The 18,154-nt window shown below is 34.3% G+C and overlaps 1 protein-coding gene and 1 long non-coding RNA gene across 24 annotated transcripts in view; one reads left to right on the top strand and one right to left on the bottom strand.

Annotated features, from left to right (window-relative positions):
• The window catches only part of Foxp (forkhead box transcription factor P), a 173,129-nt gene that overhangs the window by 118,456 nt on the left and 36,519 nt on the right, over positions 1–18,154 (bottom strand). For 15 of the 23 annotated variants that reach the window (XR_012480433.1, XR_012480434.1, XM_074253965.1 and 12 more), the window contains exons 2-3: positions 1,996–2,046; positions 1,456–1,510 (exon numbers count right to left, since the gene is read on the bottom strand). The exons of 6 other annotated variants lie outside the window; for them this stretch is intronic. Coding sequence is in view for 13 of the 17 variants with exons in the window: in XM_074253965.1 (XP_074110066.1) it covers positions 1,456–1,510; positions 1,996–2,046 (106 nt within the window). In the remaining 4 variants the exon portion in view is untranslated. The remainder of the gene's footprint in view (positions 1–1,455; positions 1,511–1,995; positions 2,047–18,154) is intronic. 2 more of the 23 variants (XM_074253962.1, XM_074253963.1) reach the window with 1 other exon arrangement.
• The window catches only part of LOC141534560 (uncharacterized), an 89,827-nt gene that overhangs the window by 56,952 nt on the left and 14,721 nt on the right, over positions 1–18,154 (top strand). The gene's annotated exons all lie outside the window — the stretch shown is intronic.

Below are 18,154 nucleotides of genomic sequence, written 5' to 3'. Positions count from 1 at the left end.
TTTTTTTACTTTCCTGTGATTACTTTTGTTTTACTATTTTTAGTAGTAGTTTTGATAAAGGAGGTTTTTTTTATTAATTTTTTTTTTTTTTTTTGTAACATTTATTCTGTTCAATGTCTGATGAAAAATAAAATAAACTACTTTAAATCTATTTCACAGTTTTCATTTGAAGTGAAATTAATAATTATAGTTATTATGATTATCCAGTTTTTATAAAATCAGTTGTTTACATTCTAATAATTATTTAAAATTCAGAAAATTTTTTCACGGTAAATAATTAAGATTTTAATTTTTTTTAACAACATATTAAAAATTATCTTATTAAAGAAAAAAATTATTTGAAAAAAAAATTGACAAAAACAGATTGACAAACTAATAAAAACATAACAATTAACAGAAGTTAATAATAGCGGTAATATAACGTCCGCTGATCTGTTCTGGCCCTCTGGTCTGTGGTTTGTATGGTAAAGCTGTTGCGGAGGTGGAAAACGCTAAGGGTGAGTCGAGAACGCAATGAGAACAAGTGTAATAGCTACATAAATACGTGCATACGATACACAAAGCAAAGTGAGAAAGCGAGATTCATAGAAGAAAGAGAGAGAAAGACAGACCCAGTATTCAATGTATGTACATCGAGTACATGGATATGTATATAAACTCTACTTCGAATAATATCGCGGTAATACCAGCCGTTCTATTCGGCTGCTCTGGAAACTAGTTTATAGCCAATTGTTATTAAGGCTGGTGCTAAGTCTTCGAACGGCTGTGTACCCCTCCCAATAAGTGATAGTAATACTAACCCTTCCTCGCGTTCTCTTTCTCTCTTTCGATTCTCTGCTCTGTCCCGGCAGATAATGAAACCAAAGAGAAAACAACCGAAAAATCATAGACCGGGAAATATTGGTGGGAAGAAACGATGAGAAAGTGAAACAAATATTCCATATACTCACTGGCTCCCAACCCTTTTTTGTTATCACTTTACATACTTTCTTTTATTTCTTTGCTTTTTTTTTTCAATATTCCCCTGGTTACTATTTCAGTAACGTTTTAATTAGTAAAATACTTACAAGTATTGCCCACGCATGATTTATGCGAAATAAAAAATTTCGCATAATTGAAATTTTTTAAATTACAATTATTTTAAAAAATGTAATTAATTTTATGGAAATCACTTTCCAAAATTTAAAAAATTTTTTATTTATTTACTTACAAAAAAAATATATTTTGGCTCCAAAAAATATTGTTCGCTCAAGAAAATTTTAACAAATATTTTGTTGGACGGAAATTATTTTAATGATTTTTAATTTTTTTTCTGTGGTAAAACTTTCAAAATTAACATTAAAATATTAACACAAAAAATTTTAAAAGAATAAGAAAATTTTTCGAACGTGAATAAAAGTTTTCATGTTTGTTAATTATTTATCAATATTCACAGTTTACAAATATATACTCGACCTTTTTTTTACTGATATGTGACAACTCGACCTTTGAAATCTGAGTCAAGAGAAACCTGCAAGAGTATTTAATAACGTATGTATAAGTTTAAAGGTTGTAGTTTACACTCGTATTGTTATAACACTCAATTATAAATCCACTAACAATAACAATCAAATATAGAGCACTAATTTTTTAATTCTCATTTACGGAATGAAGCTTATGGCTTTTGGATTACATAATTGAGATATAAAAAATTTTAATGTAATTTATATAAAATATTTTTTTATACTAACATATTTCTTAAATCAAACTAAAAATTATTAGATGTTCGCTAATTTTAGTATCATAAACAAGACACACAACAAAAGGTCTTAGATAGTTTGGTAACATGTCAATGAGGGATTAGTTGCACATCGTATCGTCATTGATTTTTGTGCTAAGAAGTGTATTATGTATAGTACAAAGACTTTGCCAAAGCGACGAAATAGAAAAAAACCATCAATAGACATAGATCAGGGAGTGGGAGGACAGAAATGAGTTAAAGAGCTTTGAACTCACGTCAATAAACCATGTCCGCTCTCAGTGGCCGAAGAACAATTCACCACTGACCTGCAACACAAAATTTTTAATTCATTGATCGTGAATTCACACCAGATCTATTTCGAAGCTAATCTAGTTGCAAGCCTTCAACAGTCAAGACGTTAAATTTTGAACTCCAAATTCTGGATTTAAGACTCGAAATTTGGGAATATTATGTGAACAGAATTTTTAGTAATTTTAAAATTAAGATTTGTGCAAAGTTAAGAAAAAGAAATTGAATATCACAATTTTCTAAAAAATTAATAATTTTGTTTTTTTTTTTTTCAATTGCTCACATTTTTGTGTATTTAAAAAAAAAAAAAATTATGTGAATAAAATCAAACAGAAATTTCGTTCAAAAAAATGAAAATTCAAATGGTTGACCCCACTTGTAAATATTTACCAAATTTTTTTAACAGAGTTATCTTAAATTTTTGTTCATCAAATTTAAATTTGAAATTTAATTTTATTATTTAAGGTCAATTAATAATCATGAAATCAAAACTTTCCGTGGCGATTGTTCCAAAAATATTTAATAATTTATTTATCTTTAAAAAATAGTTTGCAAAGAAATTTGTGAGTCACGGAATTGAAAGTAATCAATATTACAGTTTGAAATGAAGATATATGTTCGAATATGGGCAAACATTGTATACACGTGTGCATTGTTACAGTCTGTAGAGTAGTGCGAGCGAGCTTGCGAAAGCATCACCACCACCAACAGCATCAACAACACCACCGACACCATCCGAGCCTTCTCCAGCTCCATTACCAGCATCGGTACTCAAAGACGGGGTGGCTTTCAGGAGCGAGACATGAAATGAGAAAACACCGTGCGTATCATTGACAGTGAGAGAGTTCAGCTGCTGGCTGGAGTCGGGCCGGCGAGGTGGTGGTAAAGTGGGGGTGGCTGCCAAGTGAATGGAATGGGGAAGAAGGAAAGGGGTGGACAGTCGGACAAACAAAACCCTTACTGCTTCATTTCTGCCCGTCTGGCTAGACACCGACCCCTTTATACACGTATATTATACGCAGCAGCGCGCCCAACGTTTCCGTTCTAGACGCTTACACGTTCGGTTTCGTTTTCGTTCGTCCCATATGCCTCTTTTTCCTTCCTTTTTTGGTTTTTTCATTAATTTTATTCCCGATGTTGATGATGTATACTTTCCAATTCGTTAATTAACGGTTTTGTTCATGCTTGCGTCGACAATACTACAATGAGCGAATCAAAACGATCTCTATTATTGGGGTGCAGTCTTATTAATTTATGTAAAGATATGACAAAACAAAATTTAAACTCAAAAAACGAAATATTAAATATTATTTCTACACTGAAAAAAAAAAAAAAAAAAAAAAAAAAATAACTTGATTCGAGGTAAAAATTCTTAAACTAAAAAAATCATTTGTAAGAATTTTAGTGTTTTAAATCAAGACAAAAAAATCTTGAAGTTTAATTTGACTCAAGTAAAATCAGATTAAACAAAAATGTAATTTTATACTCAGGCATTGGTAGAAATTTTATTACTTTTTCAGATTAACTTAAAAAAATATTTTGTAATTAATGTGATCATAAAATTGTCAGAAATACAATATTTGAGGCATTTTATGGCTTGAATAGTTGCGGGTTATTATCATTAGAAAAAGTTTTGATAACATAGAAATAATCGTAAATATTGAGTTTATGAACACAATTATATGTACTATAATTATTTGCTTGAAATTACTGTATTAGACACCTAAGTAAAAATGTGTTTCTTTGTAAATGAATTTATTACAGAACTTAATGCCTCAATATGTCATTAATTAAGTTTATTCAACTTTATATAACCATATTTCATTTTGAATAAAATTTTATTTTTTTTAAATATAACAATAATAATAATACTAGTTTTTATAAAATTTTAAGGCCATCAATGTTATTATTATTATTATTATTATTTTGTTATTAAATGCTCAGGGGGGTTATCCCCGGAGTCCGATTCGCCGAGGGCCCAGCCTGAGCTCCATCCGTTACTGCTGGACCACTCCGCACAACAAGGCGGTTAGTGATCACAGCAGGCCAAAGTCATTTCCCTTAAGAGACGGAGAGAACCAAGTATAACAGCCTTCTGCATCCTAACTGCCAAGAACTCAGCTTTTGATGAACAAGCTGGAACTTTGGCAAGTGAGGATACAAAAGACTGTTTCATCCCTCCTAGGACGCCAACAATCAGGACGACAAGCCTGACACGGTAACGTGGGTAAAGTTTACCAATTTCAAACAGGAGATCCTGATATATTTGTCTTTTGTGCTCTTCTTTGGCTGAGATGTTGTATTCAGCCGGGGCCGAGAACTCAATGACATAAATGTCACGAGTGGCCTTGTCGAAGAGCACAATATCAGGTTTGTTGTGATCTATCCGCCGAGTTGTTGCAAATGGCATGTTCCAATAAATTTTGCAACTGTCATTCTCAACAACCTGGGGAATGTCTCCTGGCAGATAAGGCAGCACTGGTGTCACGTCAATACCGTAGCAATGACGAAGATAGTAGTACAGTACTCTCAGGGCAGCATTGTGACGCTGGATATATGCACCTCTCGCCAGCACTGGACATGCCGACAAAAGGTGCATAAGCGTCTCCGGATGTTGTCTACACCTCCTACAGGAACTGTCCGGAAGCTGCACCTGGAGCACCTTGCTACGGTACTCAAGAGTGTTAATGACACCATCTTGGCAGGCAAATATGAACCCTTCAGTCTCGGACATCAGGCCAGCTGACTTTAAGAAGGAAAACGTCAGCTGGGTGGACAAGCCATGATCACGCACGTGTTTAATGAACACGCTGTGCATGGATTTGTCCATCAGTTCGCCAAGGAGTAGTTTTTCCTCGGCGTTCCTGATGACGTTCTTAAATTCCTCCTTTCGGAGTTCCATAAGAGCGTTTATTTCTCCAAGACCAAGGGTTCTTGCCGCATATATTGCTGCCTTATACAAGAATGACCCCTTATGTTCATTTTCATGTTTATGTACAATTTGCATAAGAAAGTCATCCTCGTCTGCAGTGAAATTGACAACTTCGTGTGTTAAACCCAGGACCAAACGGTCGTGAAGCCGCTCCAAACTCTGCAAACCTCTCCCACCGATGGACCGGGAGAGGTATAATCTGGCGACTGATGAATTGGGGTGCATGCTCCGATTCATATTAATGATTTTACGGGTTTTGATGTCGAGATCTCGTAAATCCTTTCGGGCCCATTTCAGGACACCGAAAGAGTATAGTAAGACTGGGACAGCGAGCATATTAGTAGCTGAGACTTTATTTTTGCCGGAAAGTTCGGAGGACCAAATTTTCCGGAGTCTCCTAACATACTCGCTCCGGAGAACTGTTTGAACTTCAGAGACCGTATGCATACGGTGCTCTCCCATTCCTAGATATCTATACAACTCCCCGGCGTCTAATTGTCTTAAGACGTTCCCATCCACTAACTCGACATCATCACCAGTATCAGAGCACTTACCCCTCGCCAGATGTACGACCGCACACTTGTCCAACCCAAAAGACATTCCGACATCTCGTGTGTACTCTGCTACGATGTTGAGGGCCGCTTGTAGATGATCTTTATCAGCACTATACAGCTTCAGATCATCCATGTAAAGCAGATGGGTAATCGAATAGTTTCGATCACCCGGAGGCCCCACAGAGTACCCACGAGTTTTACGGAGAGCAACAGATATAGGCAGCAGTGAAACGCAAAACAGCAGAGGGCTCAAGGAATCACCTTGGAAGACCCCCCGTTTATACTCTACAACTCCGGTTACGTGCAATGCATTTCCACTTCCAATGTGAAAACGCGTTCGCCAGAGCTGCATTGTACGCCGAATGCATTCCACTATTTCCGGATTGACTCCCAGGCATTTGAGTAGATATAAAATCAACTCATGTGGAGTTGAGTCAAATGCCTTGCGATAGTCAATCCAAGCCATTGACAGGTTGCGTTGATAGTAGATCGCATCTTGTAAGACGCATCGATCCACTATCAGGTTCTCCTTGCAACCTGACAGGCCTCTTTTACTGCCACGTTGTTCATATATCTGTTGCCATACAGGCTCTATCTGCTGCAAGATACGGTTATTTAAAATTTTTGTAAAAATTTTATAAACCGCATTCAAGCAGGAGATAGGCCTGAAATTCTTAGGGTCAGACGTCACCTTTTTTAGGTATCAGTACGGTTCGCCCTTCTACAAGCCAGTTCGGAATCGGATCATCAGCTCTAATGTACGATGTAAATATGCGGGCCAGATGGAGGTGGGTAAAAATAAACTTCTTCCACCAGAAGACATTAATGCCATCTGGTCCCGGGGCAGCCCAATTTTTGCTGCCATTTAGAGCTGAACGAACTTTATCCACACTGACTGCAGGGCTCTCTTCATCAGCATTCTGCCGACGGTGTTCCCGACAGAATGCTTTGAAGTCGTGCAGAGCTGGAGTATTGGCGTTCACGTTTGGTTGATCTCCATACAACTCAGTCCAAAAAGCTTCCACCCGCTCAGGTGTTGGATAAGTCCCGGTAACATCGGTCTTTGGTGTCAGAAACCGTGAAGGGCTGGATCGAAACAACGAGTTGTCGACCAACCGCTTCAGCCTTTTCTCTAGTGACTTTTTGGCAATCACTAGAGCCCGCAATTTATTAAGAGACTCTTCTTTGATGACAAGAAGAGTACTCTTGTTCAGTGTGTGATGACGCCACCGAAGTTCAGCAGGAATGCGTCGAATTCGGGGCGTGTATGCTTTTTTAGTTGTTTCGAACTCAATCACACACTGAATGCGGGAGACATGTTTCCGGGATCTGTCAATTTTGGAGCCAAGTTGTAAGATGCGCTGTCTCAACCTTGCCTCGATCGAGAGACAATGTCTCTCTCTCGGAAAAGCCGAAACTGCTGCACCATACACAACCTGGCTCACAGTGAGCAGGGTGGAATCCTCCAGGATGGTTGCACGGAGATCTTCGTTTACCGCGTCAAGCTGTTGGGAGTAAGTTATCTTCTTAGATATACTTACTTGCCGTCCTACAAAGGGATTGTTGTTGTCCAAGGAGGAACGGCGTCGCTCTTGGTGTAGTTGCGCCGGAAAGGAAAGTCTATTAGACTGCCTTCTGTCCGGCACAAGCGATCTTCTATTTCGCCAAAGATGAGCGGCATAATTACGCAGGTGTTTGGGCGTAAAATGCGCTAGCTCCGGATGCATATCACTCCAAAGAGTGTGCATCCGGGCCATATAGCCGCTCACCCCCGGCTCGCTACGTTGGTAGCACACCAAGAGATCGACTCTCAGTTCCTCCGTCCACTTAAAGTAAGTCCTTAAGGCGCCAGGGTCGTCATCTTTCATCGGGTCCGGCGTGTTCCTCCCACCTGATGAATGGTCCTCATCCGAAAAGGACCGGTTGTGAGGAGCACTTCTGAGTTGGTATCTTGTGGTAACTCAGTTATTTCCATGCAGTGGGTAGTTGGCCCAAATTATTTTTACAAATATTATTATTATTATTATTATTATTATTATTATTATTCAATTTTGAGGAGGTTTCATCAATTGTATTATTAATAACTATAATAATTTTAATAATAATAATAATTAGTAAGTAGTTGTAGGATATATGTAAGATGTTAGTTGAAAAGCTCTAGAGACCAAGAGGTATAAGGGCACATTATAGAGCAAGTAAGTAGTAGGACGGTCTAGTCGCAAGCAAGGAGGGACCAAGGATAGTAATTGTGTACGCGGAGAATGGCAAGGTAAACAAAACTATGTAAGATTGCCCCATTAATATACATATCTCTCGGTTGAGTTGGGCGAGGCCCCAGTGAACCCGTCAGTGAACCCGGCTCGAGATAAGAGGGACAGAGAAAACAGATCGTACACGTACTGCTTTACTATACCGAACCTCTCACTCCCCACAACCCAGTATAGGTTCTTAGTTCCTCGAGACTGAGACCCGGGGGTGAGTTGTCTTGGCCTCAGACTGCTCCTTGAGCCGAGGGGTTAGGCTTGCTCAAGAGCGAAGAGGGAGAGTACACACAATGGATATTGAAGCTATAATTTACGGCTGATTGTTACCACCGCAATCTATGGATTCCAAAGCCATCGGGCTAACTGGGACTAGTCCATCCTCGAAGACTCCTTCAAGATGTTTAATATCGTATTCATATCCATGTTCAATCTTCAACAAAATGTTACATTAATCCGAAAAAACTCATTATTTATTTTTCAAATTTTGTTTTCATTATTGAAATTTATTTATTAGAATATCAGAAATATTTGTAATAAAATTAAAAATTCAATTTACTAATCTAGAAAATTTTATATTAATTATTATATATTTTTCATAGATATTTTACACATTTTTTATACTTCAATGTAAATTTTTTTCATGGAGGTTTATTACCAAGATTGTAGATACAAACCCGTGGATTAGATTTGGAATTTATTAAAAAATATTCGTATACAAACATGTGGTATAATAAAAAAGAAAATGTAAGCCCCGCAGTTGTTTTTGAAATAAAGGAAATGTCATTAAATCTGGAATTTTCAAGTAATTGAATTTACCATCAATACCAGTAGGAATATTTTATTGTTATTGAAGTCAAAAGTAATAAAATGTTCAAATAATTTGACGAACATTCCGTTCTCTGTATTCAGAGTATTATTGATATTGAATTCGGACGGAAGACTATGTAAATGACTGCAGCAGTATCCTATAATTAAAAAATAAATACTGAACATAAAGGCTCTCTATGTATGAATTTTATCCGCAATCAAATAACAACATCGGTAATGAAGGTTAATTGAACTCGGTGTCCCAAATGAAAATTCATGAGCGGAGCTTTGATCTCTGATGTTCGGGACAAAACAATTTTCGGACTTGGACGCGTATGCGCGATTTATCGAGGGTAATAAATTGCCGGGTATTGAGTGTTTTATTATTAGTGATGTAATGCGGACGAAAATATCGCGATCGGTGTCATCTTGAGAGGGAGATTTATATTGGAGCTTCCAATGCCGTGGAGAGGGAAAAGACGAAGGATGGGGTACGAATGAGCGCTGATAGATGACAAAGTCTTGAAGCCCCAAGACTTCACCAGAGAAGTGGACGGTAATAAATGACCGCGTGATGTTACCCAAGACATTGTTTGGTTGGGATGCGGCATGACGATCTATGTTCTCCATTTCTCATCAACTCACTTCACCAGCAAACAATGGGGAACTATGGGATAAGAAATGTCATCCTTTGCTATAACCCAAAGGCAAGGACTCCTTGATCACTCATGTACACCTTAATAATCTTCCGCTTCTGTTTGCTCTGTTCAAAATTTTAAAACATGGGGAAAAAGTGCCACATTTTTTCGAGTTGGAAGATGATTTTTCAATGAATTAACGATTATCATCACGATTCATGCGTCAAATAGACTCTATAATAAGATAGCTTATAAATAACTTTTTGTGTAGTCATTAGCGATAATTATAATCCCGAGTATTCATTGCGACTATTAATAGTTACTCTAATTTCTGTTCTTTAATGATTATCTAAGTAATTGAGAGGATAAAAAAATTTTTTACAAGAATATCTGAATGATAAATTTAGTTTTAAGTAAAATTTGGTATCATTAGAAAGGTTAAAATTTTTATTTGTTCCTAAAGATAGGTTAAATGTTCGTAAATTATAGTTTATTAATTATATATAGTTTTATTAGAAGCTGTTTCAAAATTTTCTTCGTATCTAAATTATTATAAGACTTCACAGCACTGATTCTTACTATTAAAAACTTTAATTTTTTTTTTTACAAAGTAAAAGATCAGTTTTGTTTCTAATTTTTCTCTGGTATGGACTTAAAAAGGAAAGCAAACAAAGACGAATGTCCTCGAGAGGGACTTTAGATAAATATATTATGTTTATTGTCATAGTTAATTTAATAAGTTATTATTGTCTTTTCTTGACTTGTTAATTGTGTTATGAATAATTGGTTGAGGTTTACATATTAACTAGCTGGCGTGGTTTGCTGACACGTGAGTCACGAGCGGGTTATAAATTAATTAGGAGGGTTAAATTGGTGAGACAAGTAAAGCGAGTACTAGTAGCAAGATTCACGTATTATACAAACTTATAAGAGAGGATCTAGTTTATGTTTGTACTGGTGGTGGTGGTGCAACCCTTATGCTGCTATCTCAACCCGCTGGTGAGGGTACCGAGGTATGTGTTGTGTGAGGATAGCTGACGGTATACAAGAGTGATGCTCCAAGCAGACATGTCGATGTTTGACCCGCCTTACAAGACCCAAGATCCCCAATTCCAAGATCTCTATAAATGTATATATCCACAGTCTACTTCATCCTCTTCGTCTCTCTTATTCTCCTTCGTCCTTCCTACTTCTTAGTCGGTAACTCTAGCACTTGTATTATAATTATATACGGTACCTGTGCTATTGTAGTTGTGAAACGTTACGGGGTTGATAACATATTAATTTAACCGCTGAACACGAGATTCATTTTACTCCCTCATTACCTATAGTTTCGATTATTGGTTTTTTAATTGTGTTTGTATTTACATACAGAAAAATATATCATGTTTCAATTATAGTTCTACTTCTGTTAAGACAATTTAATTTTAATAGAATTTTAACGAAATTATTTTTAGTTATAGGTTCAAATTGTGAGAAAATTTTTTATTAAACAATCTTCGGTCTTATCACCAAAACACTTAAATAATAAAAAATTGATCACTGCAATTCAACAATATTGATATCCATAAGAGTTTTTTCCTACAAAAATAACCAGCGTCTTAAAAAATTATAAGCTGAAATTTTAGGTCATATTAAATTTTTATATTTTTTTTTTGTTTATCACAAGTAGGTTATATTGTAAGATTTCGTCATTCAAATTATTCAGTGTTCTATAGACTTAAAGCTACAGTCATCCCTTTACTTAATCTGTAAAGCAAAGTTTTGAATTATTTCTTGATTTAAAAAAAAGCTTCTTCAATTAAAATCACAAAAACATTCTTTTTTCTTTTTGTTTTATTTTCTTGATTCTTAAGTGAATTTATTTAATTAATTAAATTATATTTTTATATCGACAACGATGGATAAAATCTTCGCTACGAGGTAATGAAGACATGTTATTCAAGCTCTAAAAATACAGTATTTCAGTAATTAAAGAACCGTAAACAAGATAAAATATAATGTCCGATAATATAATTAAACCAATTTACAAAAGCTTTATTAAAAATAGTGTACTGATTTTTATTCGTGTGTAAATTTGTTTAATTATGTAATAATTGCATTGTCGGTAAATTAAATAACAAAGTTATTTAATTATTCAATATCATTCATCTTCTTGATAATTATAAAAAATATCACTTGCAATCATGTATCATCTCGTTTTGAAGAAATAATTATTATCACTCTTCGTCAATATTTATGTTTTTAGATTGATGAAACTTGAGCTTTCTCAATAATTAACATGAAAACGAATTTATTTATTTAAAACGATCGAGATAATTGGTAAGCTGTAAAGCTATTACGTGTAAATCGTTGAAATTATCACGAAATTTCCTTGCAGTTGTCAAACCATCATATTCTCACAGACTTTAGGGTTTACCGGTGACATTAAATATAAACTGCCTTTTGGGATCTTGTTAGTTCAATTCGCTTGAATAATCCACCCTCGTGAAACTATTTTTTGTTTTTATTTTTATAATACCATCCCCCTTTTTTTTCACTTTCCCCTCTTGTTTTTTTTATTACTCCGTTCAATGAAAAAATTTAAATACTACATGCTACATATTTCATATATGCTTTCTATTGATTTATAAAAAAATTTATCAAAAATCAGTCGAAAAGTAGGTTTACACTAAAACTATCAAAAGAACAAATTTAACGATACAAAATGATTGCGATAGAAAAAAAATGATTTAGTATATTATCGAGGCTGTTTATCTCGTTCTATTTCATCAAAAATTCAAATTAAAATGAACTTGAGTTTGAATATTTACAAGTTAGAATTACAAAGAGACAATTTTTCCATGAAAATATAAAATATTCTGGCAAACGAGTCATTAAACGTAGCAAACAGTAAAAAGTATAAGCTGTAAAAGGGTAGTATTTAACAAAGTATAAACTGCTATAAATAAATAATCAAAAAAAAATATACATTTGTTAAATGACGCACGAGTTGGTAACATTTAAAGAGTACTATTGTAAGCACATATCGTGCAACCTTATACACTTTGTGATGTGTGCCGACCTACCCCTTCGATGTATCAACCCCTAAGCCAATGACCCGGGTGGTCTACTGGTTATAGGCGCAGCTATATCTGTGTGCTGCCTATTCTTAGACAGATGCTTTCGTATTCATATTCGTACATACTAAGAACCCTCTAACCGGGAATATAATTTATGCTGTTCTATTGTTGTGTACCTTCTATTGTTCTCTATATTTATTTTTCTGTTTTCAGGAACAAACAATTTACATTGTTCATTATTTATTTTAAACATTGTATCATTTTAATATTACAATCGCCGTACGACTGCCGGGAGTATGAATTATGAAAAGAATTTTGGCTCTATAATTTTCCGATATCTTTAATTACAATATACATAGTTTAGACTTTTATAATAAATTAAAATAATAATTTCAATTTTAAAAAATTAATTTTAATTCAATATTTTTTCTACTGAATCAAGTTGATTTTTTTTTAAATGTAGATTATTGTGCTTGACAAAAAAAATAATTAACAATAATAAAAAAGCAAACCATTGATGATAATATTATAATTATAAATGACTTTAATCAAACACTCAATATTGAATTGATAAAACATGATAGAATGTAGACGTGATTTATCATAAAAATGATTATATTCTCATATACTTTCCTACCTGATAATAGCAGATGCTTAAATATTTCCAATTAAATAGAAAAAAAAAAAAAAAAAAAGAACTCGATAATAATGCAAAAATAATCTTGGTATTAATGTAACAGAATACTCGCTACTATACTCAGCAAATCTGATGAAATTAAGGTGAAGATATTTCTAATTTTTTACTATCATCCATTCTACAAAAAGTAATAATAATAATAAGTGCAGGGCATGTGAAAAGGGTGAAAGAGTGCGAGAGGACTCGAACAAGGGTCAGGGGGCTGCTATGCAAATTAGAAAGATAATAATCGATTGTCGGAGGTTGGAGGCCGAGTTGATGGACTGGTGGATGAGCAGAGCGTCCACCTGGACAACACCGATCTCTCAGGCATATTTTAAAAAAAAACCATCTCCGAGCCACCCTCTTTCTCTTCCACTTCCAGCCCTTCACCCTTTACCTCGCAAGCTCTCGAACGGAGTTCGCCACCCGATCTCCCTCAAGGGAAATTATATCGTCTGCTCTCCACGGGTCTACTCATTCCAGGCTCCAGAGATCCGAAGCATCCAATAGCTTACCTGTCCACTCTCATTCCAAGCTTTAAATATCCATCGCTTAAATTTTTCCCCCGCTCCTGCTACTCTGTTCTGATTTATTTTATCCTATTGCGCCATCAACCCCAACAAAAATTATTAATTTCATTCTTTACTCGCTTCACTATTTAATTCACAAAAAGTATTACAAGCAATCGCTCCCAATTTATAATAATAATAACAATATTATTATTTTTGCTATTGTGAAAAAAAAAAAAAAAATAAAAAATATAACTACTATACACACTTTTTATTCTTTTCTTTACAATATATTCCGTAGTGTTTATACTCGCGATAAAATGCTGGGGTGAAACAAACATGCGGGCGTCGCACTCTCACGGGCAGTATTTTCTGCTGGCTCTATTGTACAGCCTAATGTAGCTGAGTAGTCGATTAATTTGAAATTATACAAATATAATAAATTTAATTTCTGATTAAATTTATTTACTTTTTAACTAACACTAGATATTTTTACATATTTTCTCTTTTAATACAAACATTAAAAAATACTTGATTGAAGAAAATGATTAGATTGATTTTAGAGACAGACTTTTAAGGAGAATAATTTTTTAGATAGTTTTTAATCAAGGAAAAAAGTTTAAAAAAACTTTTTTTTCTTAGTTTAAGTGAATTTTACTTGATTCAAGGATTTTTTCGTCTTAATTCAAGGAGATGAAACTCTTCAAAATGTTGATATTGGTTCATGAATTTTTCTCTCGAATCGAATATATTTTTTTTTTTATCAGTGCAAGTAGAGAGAAAAAATTCCCCATTTTACAATTTTAGCAATTCTACAAAACACTTTACTTTTTTCAATTAAAATACTATATTTCACCCGAAAATTTTTTTTGCAGTAAAAAGTTGGCAAGTAAATATTACTTATTTTATCAACCACAAGTTTTCGGGTCTATTAGTTGCAAATGATAGAGATTAACAAAAAAAGCTCCCGAGTCTGCTAAATATAAAATAAAAAAAGTAGTGTGTACTTAAGGGAAGCATCGTCTGGCCACTGCAAAAAACATGAGAGACCAAGTTGCTTACACACAGTCTCCTTACCCCTTTTAAAACCTTTTTCATGCACACAAATGCCGGGAACGTGTCGAGAGCTAGAGGGTGTAGTGCACAGCACAAGTCATGACTGTATGCATGTATGTTATATTATAAATGCATATGTATGCATTTAAGTACGGCCGAGGACTGTTTTGTTGCAGCTACCAACTCGAACAGCCACTCAGACTTACTCTCGTGTGGACAATAATGCATGAGGTCAAATTGGAAAATTATCACACCGACTTTCCCTTGTTTGCTTTCCAGAGGGTCCAGTTTATTTTTTTAAGGATCGTTTCAAATATTTTTGTTCCGCTTGTTAAGTATCCCCTCTGCTCAAAGATTATCATTTTATTTTTAAGTTACAACGTAACTTTATTTAAGCTTTGAAGAGTACATTAACAATTTTTTTGGAATATTGAAAAAATTTGATTGAATGAAATTTCTAAAGAGCTTTACTTTCCCCTTCCCTAAAATATTGTTTTGAAGGATAAAATATTTTCCATTTATTATTAAATGCAGGAGCCCGATGCAGGTGAAATTAAAGTGAGCATATAATAGACTAGGGAGGGCAGCGAAATATCGATTTTATAAGGGTAGTAAAATTAGTGAAGGGGTGAAGCAACTTCCGATCACCGAACCATCATCCGTTTATTTCTTACCGGCGGCGAATAATTAGGGCCGATAAGTCATGATGCAACACCACCCACCCGCCTAAATGTACATATATGTTTTAGTTTATGCTGTGTAGTTTATACGTATACACATAAGAAACAGTCTGAGTTTATAAGGGAACGCGAATCGAGGGTGGATAGAGGAGAGTTAGGTTCTGAGCCAACCCGAAAGTTAGCTGCTCCTGAAAAAAGGGGTTGGGATCGCGTGACCTCGACCTATCACACTCCAAGACAGACAGACTTTGTTCAGCTTATACTTCTTTTCATATCCATCCATATATATTTAATAGTTTGTGAGGGTAAATAACTCCGGCTAATGCACTTTAAATTTTAATAACAAATTTCATAAAGAATAAATATTATTACAGACCTACCTACGTATCATCAAAGTCTCTAAGTAATTTTATTTTCTAATTTACTTTAAGTTTATCTCCATTATCTGATTCGAAGCGCTGCCAAACTTCGCCCGAACATTTTTTGTTATTATTATTTTCAGCGCTAGCATTATAAGATGCGTTTCGGGAGATTACTTTAGGAAAATTACTCTTTGAGCATTATTCAACGAGCTATCGTAAATTTCCAGCATTCCGTGTGAGTTAATATTATGCTTTTTTAAAATAATGCTAACTGCTCTATTCAATGGAGAAGTAAAAAGGTTAGTTTAGAAGAATTGAGTTAATTTTTTTTTTTGTCTAAAGGCAATAGTTTCATTTAGAATTTCTTATCATAATTTTCATGGTTGATTAAAGTTGTGTGTTAATTTAACAAATGTCTTTTATAAAAATGAATTTTGAGGCACGACATCAAATAAGAGAATTGATTATTGATACTTTATTTTATTTTTCAAGGGGATAATTTTTTTTGTGATAGAAAAATTTTGTAGAATACATAATTCACCCTTTCAATCCTTTAAAAAAATTTTTAGTCAATTTTCACTTGAAATTTTTAACTAATTATTTATTAAAGAAATTATTTTTTTGGAGAAGAATTTAATTACATTCAGTTAAAACGGTTTTCATTGTCAAAAAAGATACTGTCAAAAAATTGGGAATGTTAATGATTAATAATAGTTTCTATTTAATAATTGTTACATTGTGGTTCATTATATTCAATAATATTTAATGTTAGGGTAATTTATTTTGTATTTAGAATTGACAATAAGAAAAAAAAACAAGATAAATTTCAGTTAATTAAACAAAATAATACGCGATTGTCTAATAGCACAGGAAATTCGTTGTTCAGTGACAAGTGTGTGCGTAAATTATACATATACTGCGTGACAATATAATGTATACTGTCTCTTAAGCTTACGGCGGATTTAAGCCCCTTGAGGAGATGGAAACGAGCTGGTAGAACAAGTGAAGAGGATCAGAGCCAGCAGAAGAACGAGAACGAGAGCAAGAAAGGGTTAGTGTCGTTTTCGTCAGGGAATGTAGCTCTCTCATTCCTCGGGCGTTTGTTAATTTGCCACGCGAGCACATTACGTCCGTTTAGACGCTTGAGCAAACAGAAATGAGAAAACTGAGGAGGTATACGACACCAACCTGACTTCTGCTTCTGCTCACTCACTCATTCACTCTCTCAATGTTTCTCCCTCCTTCAACAATCCACCTCACTGTCACTCTCTCTTCTATATATATTTCACTCTCATATATTTCAGTATATATTCGCACATCCACAAACACAGCAGTCTTGGTTCAGCGACGGGTGTCGCGATTTTCGAGGGCGGAAGAGATTTTCTGGTACCTCGATGCCATCCTAAAAATAAAGGACGACTACTCGACGTTTGGTAAGCCTCCGGGGCTCACTATACATTATATATGTATACACACCTCACCCCTTCGACTAAATATCAACCACCGAATATTTGACGGATAATCACAATATTATTTTTTGGTTTTTTTTTTAAATGTTTTTTGGTCCTTCAAGTTTGACATTTTTTGAGATTAATCGCTCAAATAATTAATTAAAATTTTTGAGTCCAATAAATATAAAATGAGCTCGTGATAATGCTTACGCGAAATATTTTGTGTGTATATGCAAAAGAAAAATAAAAAGAAAATAAAGAAAGCGGAGCAGAAATTCCGATTTTTCATTAAGGAGTCGTCGACTCAGCTCGTCCCGAGTCACGGTGTGTAGCGTGTGGGAGTGCAAGCCAATGCTCGGTGCTGGCAGGGTGAGAATTCGGGGGTCGCGACAAGAAAGTGTCTAAGCCTTACAGGGCGGGAAGTAAGAGGAGAAGCGAAGAAAAAGAAAAATAAAATATAAGAACGCTCGGATGGAAAATAGTGGTTCTGGCGCGGTATAATATGGTGGATTAATACAAGCAAAATCTGCCACCTAAAAGTTATTAATGACTGGTTCTAGTCGACGCGTCAAAGATTTTATATAAAAGAGGGTTTGTCCCTTTCGACTTTGCTGCAACTTTACGACCCCCTCCACCGCTCACTTTTTTACTTTTCTTGGCTTTTCACGAAAGCGATTCAGTCGAATGTTTAATTAATTTTTTTTTTGGATTATTAATTGAGGTTTATTCAGTACATTTTTTAGTTTAAATTATTATATAAAAATAAAAAAGATGATTAATAAAATAAAGATGATTAAGAAATTACTGTTGGTTTAAATAAATTTTTATTTTTTCAAAAATTTTTATTATTAATGAAAAATGATCAATTTCATTAAAATCAGTTTCTTAGTTTGAAATTTTTTCTCTTGAATTAATTTAATAATTTCCTTTTTAGTAAAATCACTTAACAGAATTCGAAAATTAAATTCAACATTTTAAGCCTATAAAATTTTAAATAATAAAAATTATTTAACCGTAATATTTTCAATTAACAAAATCAAAGTTAAAAAATGTTAATTGCTCTTAAATAATTCACCTCTTCCTGTTTAAATCCCCAAGAATCCCATTATAAGTATCGTTCCAAAAATAGAG

This window comes from Cotesia typhae, unplaced genomic scaffold, assembly GCF_013202065.1.
Source record: "Cotesia typhae breed Kobodo isofemale line unplaced genomic scaffold, CoteBio_Ctyphae scaffold_13, whole genome shotgun sequence".
NCBI lineage: Eukaryota > Metazoa > Arthropoda > Insecta > Hymenoptera > Braconidae > Cotesia > Cotesia typhae.
Note: the sequence above shows the minus strand (reverse complement) of the source record. Positions and strands in the feature narration are given on the sequence as shown.